The 6,009-nt window shown below is 56.0% G+C and overlaps 1 protein-coding gene across 1 annotated transcript in view; it reads right to left on the bottom strand.

The window, feature by feature from the left end:
* Nucleotides 1-858: 858 nt before the first annotated feature.
* The window catches only part of Tpgs1 (tubulin polyglutamylase complex subunit 1), an 8,103-nt gene continuing 2,952 nt past the window's right edge, over nt 859-6,009 (bottom strand). Inside the window, exon 2 of the mRNA XM_013022755.1 lies at nt 859-1,609. Coding sequence (XP_012878209.1) covers nt 1,072-1,609 — 538 coding nt within the window. The 3' untranslated portion in view covers nt 859-1,071. The remainder of the gene's footprint in view (nt 1,610-6,009) is intronic.

Below are 6,009 nucleotides of genomic sequence, written 5' to 3'. Positions count from 1 at the left end.
TTTTGCTCAAGGTTAGCGCTCTACCACTTGAGCCACAGTGCCACCTCCAGTTTTCTAGCTAAGAGTCTCATGGATTTTCCAGCCTGGGCTGGCTTGGAGCTGAAATCCACAAATCTCATCCTCCTGAGCAGCGAGTATTAACAGGTGTGAGCCACTGGTGCCTGGCTGATCTGGGCAATGGGGATGAGCTCTGTTGTGGGATTTTTTTGGAAACTAGGCAGCTGCCATGATTTGGCCAGTACTCATTTACTGGTGCATCCATCGCCCAGCTCAGCCCGGGAAGGAATGGGTATGGGGTGTCATTGGCAATCTGGAGAATGTGGGACTCTTGAGGCAGCACAGCCGGTCAGGAGCCCCAGGTAATAGGACACTGAACTTCAGGGGTGATGAGCCAGTTACATACCGGGTCTGTTATGGCCTGGATTCTCCATCCATCCCATTCCTGCTCTCCAAAATCTCTGGGTGCTAGGGGGTACTGCACCTGGACAACATCACCAAGGAAGCACTGGGCACCTTAAAGGGGGCTCTTCCTGGGCCTCAGTTTTGCCCCCCCCCACTGGCTGTGACTTACTTCCTGTTAGGCAATGGTTAGGAAGAGGGGGAGAGAAGTCCCTGCTCGCTGCTCAGGCGGCTACAGTTACCCTCTTGCTCTGACAGCTGGGGAAACTGAGGCCAGCGAGAAGCTATGGGCAGGGCAGGGCTGGTGAGAGAGTCCTGTCTTTGTGGCAGGGCTGGCTTTGGTCCCCGTGTCCTCTGTGGGCTCCAGGCTGCGGGAGGTGACCCCTTCCCCCCCTTATGGCAGGGGTGTGTGAGAAGACAAGGCCGGCAGCCCCACACGACAGCCAGTTGCGGCTTCCATATAGCTTTTATTTCGGTCAGGCCAGCATGGAAGGTGGTGGAGTTGTTTGTGGAGAAGCCATGTCCCGCTGGATCATCCATGTCCTAAGTCCAAAGGTGGGGAAGCCCCCACCTGCATGCGGGGATACCCCGGGCCAGATCCTTGTGGCACCAGGAGCAGCAGCTGGATGGCTGTTTTTGGGAGGTGGGGGTGGGGGGAGCGGTAGGCTAGGCTCAGCTCACTGGCTTGACTTTGGCGATGAAGAGGGCCACGGCCTTCTCCAGGAACTCCTGCCGGGCCATGGGAGAGCTGGGCCGCCGCCCGCCCGCTGCCCTGTCCATGGCCAGCGCCAGGCTGTCGGGCCCTAGGCGCGAGCCGGCCTCCAGGTAGCACACGGGGGCGGTGGCTTGGTCGCTGGTGCCCAGGGCCTCCTCCAGGGTGTCCAGCACCGCCTGGCCCACTCGGCGGTCAGCCACCGCCAGCTCTGGGTCCTCCAGCAGCTGGAAGAGGGCCCTGGCGCGTGCCATGAACTCCAGCAGCACGAAGCAGGTGAGCATGCCGGTGCGGAAGACATCCAGGGGCACGGCCTCGTGGTCCCGGCACTGGATCTTGTGGAGCAGGGGTGCCACCACCTCCTCGGGGGCTCCGCCATCTCTGCAGATGCGTTTCAGCAGCTCACTGTACGTGCGCCCATCCAGCCCTGGCTTCTTCTTCCTCCCGCTGGCGCTGAGGCACTCGTAGGCCACGCTCACGTTGTTATTGAAGGCTGTCCTGTGGGCGGGGAAAACCCGATATGGGGAGTGTGGAGGGCCAGGCGGCCACCCATGCACACTCCTGCTGGCCCCCTCCCCAGCCCCAGGGCCTTTGCATCACCGTGCTCCCTGCTGGAAGGCCTTCCGCGTCTGCATGAGACCTGCCGTGGTTCCAGTGTCATCTTTCTTGTCCTGCCCCTCATTTATTTATTTATTTAGTGCCAGTCCTGGGGCTTGAACTCAGGGCCTGGGCGCTGTCCCTGAGCTTTTGTGCTCAAGGCTAGCACTCTACCACTTGAGCCATAGCTCCACTTACAGCTTTTTTTTTTGTGGCTAGAGATAAGTCTTATGGATCTGGTTCAGGCTGGCTTTGAACCATGATCCTCAGATTTCAGCCTCCTGAGTAGCTAGGATGACAGGTGTGAGCACCTAGATTGGTTTTTCTAAGACAGGTTCTTATTGTGTAGCCAGTCTAGCCTTGAACTCATGATGTTCCTGCCTTCGCCTCCTAAATGCTGGGATTACAGATGGGCAGCGCCATGCTTGGCTGGGAAGTTCAGTTTCTTTGGGGCCCAGCCTCAGTGGTCCTACATGCACTTATAGTTGTACCACGCTCCCAGGTGGGAGGTGGGTGGTCACAAAGATTCCTATGCTCCCTGCTCTTCACAGGTTGGCTGATGCTGTGGCCAGCCCTGGCTGGAGGGGGTGCGGGGGTCTGTGGCCTTACTATGTGTTGTATGCCTGCTGAAGGTAAACTGTAGTGGTTAGCACAAAAGGCATTATGCAACCTATCGGGAAACTGAGGATCTGCGCAGACCAATGGTCTGGCTGAGGATCCCAGACAGGAGGTGTTGAATCCAGGGTTTACACTTGTCCCTCAGTTGTGTGTGGGGGGGGCGTGGGGCTGTTCATCCTTATTATACCCTGACCTTCCTGTGGATGTGGATGTGCTGTCATCTTCTGGGGCCCCACGGGTAGCAGCTGCTCAGGAATCCTGGCCACCTGTGTCATGATGGCCACTCAGGTCAGGGTTTGAGCTTGCGCACTAAAACAGGTCGGAGCGGCAGATACTGAGATGCGCCTGATCCCTCCCTGCGGATTTGGTTCTTGGCTGTCATGGAGCCAGGCTGGCGTCTGCCAGGCTGCCATCTGCTCACACTGGCAGGTGCCCTGTGGTCAGAGGCTTTGTCCTGGCCAGCCAGAGGTGGTCGCTCTCAGTTGACCCTGGCTCTGGGGGCCCCCATCCATACCCGGTGACCTTTGTAAGTCCTTTTAGGTGCCCCCAGGCCAGGGAGAGGATTGTGAAGCCTGAGGTAGATGGGCTGGCAGCGGTCCATCCACAGTGGCATGTGGCTATGTCACAAGTCACCCTCAGACCTGTCACCTCAAACAAGAGTTGCTGGCTGTGGCTAGAGAGAGCCCTGAAGACTTCCAAGCTCCCCTAAAGGTGGAACGTGTGACTCCCAAGGGGGGCACTGACTTGTCAAAAAAAATTGGTTTTTCTTCATATGTGTGTGTCTGTCCTGGGGCTTGATCTCACAGTCTGAGCATCGTTCTTTAGCTTTCACTCAAGGCTAACATTCTACTACTTGGGCCACAGTTCTACTTCCAACTTTTTGGAAGATTCTTTGGAGATAAGAATCGGACTTTCCTGCTCAGGTTGGCTTTGAGCCACGATTCTCAGATCTCATCTTCCTGAGTAGCTGAGATGGCAGATGTGAGCCCCTGGTGCTGCTCTGGGATGTCATGTGCAGATAGCTCCGACATCTGAGGGTTGTGCCAGGGACAAACACCCCTCCAGGCTCTCCAGGGCCACTGGATGGCCACGCTGGCCCAGCCAACCTTTCCAGGATTTTCTTCCACACACATTCCCCTCCCCAGGTCAGGCCAAGCCAGCCATTTGCTGTGGTTATGGCAGGTGAGCATTCGATCTGCTTCTGTTAAGACTTAAGAGCCACCAGCCACTCCCTAGGGTCAACTTCCCAAGGTGTGGTCGTGTAAGCCCACAGCAGAGCCGTGGTTGTGAGACTCACTGAGGGGCTGTGACACAGATCATCCTGACTCACAGGACCAGGGGCCAAGCTTTCCCCAGGGCTGCATGTGATGGAAATCTGTCTGGCCATCAATTCTCTTGAGCAGAGTCCAACTTCTCTGGAAATCTCTGGAGGTGGCAGCAGCCAGGATGGAGGGGGGAGGGGGCACAGTATCGGCTCTTGCTTGGCTCTCTTGCAGCCACTGGGCACCTTGGGTTTGCATGTGCCAGTCCAGACCTGCCTTCTGCAGTTTGCCTGCTGTCATTGCCTGTGTGTTTTTTGCATGTCTCTACCTCTCTGCGTCCTGATCTCCTGGGGAACTTAGATCAGGTTCGCTGTCCAAAGCTGTTTACAGCGGCTTCCGGTCTTGTGGGCAGAAAAACCCACAGCTGGGCAATGACAGCAAGGAAGGCACGAGGCAGGGACGCCCACCTTCCAAGCTGCCTCACATCCGCTCCTGAGATCAGCGGCTGAATCACCAACAGGTGTTAGGTGGGCAGTGCCAGGCATCAAGTGAGCTCTGGACTTGGAAAAGCCTGGGTGGTTTGGTCTGTAGAATGGGGCCAGGGCACTCAGCCAGGGAAGTATGTCTTGGAAATAAGGAAATACGCCAGAAGCTGGGTGGCTCATGCTTGTAATCCTAGCTATTTGGGAGGCTAAGATCTGGAGAACTGAAGTTTGAGGCCATCCAGGCACAAAAGCCAGCGAGACTCTATCTCTAACAAAACAAACAGCAAATGGCAAGGATGGGGGCAGGGATCAAGTCGCAAGGCAACAGCTGAGTGAGCAAGGCTAGCAACAAGGAGGAAGCCCTAAGCTCAAAGTAGCTAAAAGAAAAGACAGCAAAAAGAAATATGAGGTCCGGGGGCTGGTGCTCACACCTATAATCCTAGCTACTCAGGAGGCTGAGATAGGAGGATTGAAGTTTGAAGCCAGCCTGGGCAGGAAAGTCTGTGACACTCTTATCTTCACCTAAAAACTACCAAAAAGCCCAGAAGTGGAGCTGGGTTCAAGTGGTAGAGCAGCACCCAGGCACTGAGTTCAAGTCCCAGGATCAGCACAAGAAAGAGAGGAGAGAGAGAGAGGGAGAGGGTGGGGAGGAGAGAAAGAGAGGAAATACATTTGTACAATGTCTCCATAGCCAGGGCAGCCACTTCCTACCTTTGGCCAGCAGGGGGCACTCTAGGCAGTGTCTGAGGGATTTGTATGGTTGCTGTATGCAGTATGGAGTGGGTGGAGGCCAGGGATGCTGCTTGGCACCCTGAGTGTCCAGGACGCCCCGCACGGCACAGAGCACAGTCTGAGGCTGAGGCACCCTGGACTAGCCTGGCCTCTCCTTCTTGTGTCTCCTCAGCAGTGCTCTCCTTGGAAACACTACAGTCAGAGTCCTTGCTGTCACTGGCCCCAGGAGCTATGCAATCTGGGTCCGACTCCTGCTCTGCTCTGTGGTGGCCTTTTGCTCTGAGCGGGTAGGTGACTATGGAGACCGTGGCCACTGTCTCTGGCTCTGGTAGCCAGAGACTCCCACAGGGAACTGGGGGTGCCATAGGCCTTCGTATCAGACCCCAGGCTGGCCTGGTCAGCCCCTCAACATTGGGTAATAACATGCCAAGCCAGGAGAGGGCAGAGCAGCCCTGGCTTCTGCTCCCAACTGTCCTCTGGAGGAGAGGACAGGTGTGGCTCTGAGATGCAGCAGAGGCTTATGAGCCTGCCTCCCGACTTCCTCATCGGCTGACTCTGGGAGACGAAGTATGGTCAGCCTGCTGGGTCCTCCCGTTATCCCCTCCTTCCTACTTTCCTTTCCTCTTTGGACTGGGATGGAACTCAGGTCCTTGAGCATACAAGGCAGGTGCTCTGTCACCTGAGCCACATTCCCAAGTTGCTTCCAAACAATGCAATGCGGCTGAGTAAATCCACCCCCACCCAAGTCCATATCCTTACACAACCTCATAATATGGCCTTTTCCAAACACAGTCTTTCCAGGTGTAATTGACTGAGAAGAGGCCAGCACTGGCGTGCTTAGAAGGGACATCAGGCACACAGAAGCCAAGTGGGGAGTGACACAGATGGGGCAATGTGGCCACAAGTCAAGGGACTGCCAGCTGTTGAGGCTGAGGGATCCTCTTCTGGAGCTTCCCCTCTGAGGCCACGTGACCCTGCTATCTTCACACCAGACTTCTGGCCTCTTCAAGGATGAAAGAATGAGCTTCTGTTTGTTTTTTTTTGAAGCTCCTCCTTTGTGGTAATTTGTGAGGGCAGCTGCAGATTCATAGAAATATTTCCATCCATGGGCTGGGAAGGTGGCTCAGTGGTAGAGCGCTTGCCTTGCATGCATGAGGCCCTGGGTTCGATTCCTCAGCACCACATAAGCAAAAAGAAAAAAGCC

The sequence above is a fragment of the Dipodomys ordii genome, unplaced genomic scaffold, assembly GCF_000151885.1.
Source record: "Dipodomys ordii isolate 6190 unplaced genomic scaffold, Dord_2.0 Scaffold64, whole genome shotgun sequence".
In the NCBI taxonomy this organism is placed as follows: domain Eukaryota; kingdom Metazoa; phylum Chordata; class Mammalia; order Rodentia; family Heteromyidae; genus Dipodomys; species Dipodomys ordii.
This window is presented reverse-complemented; position numbering and strand designations above follow the sequence as displayed.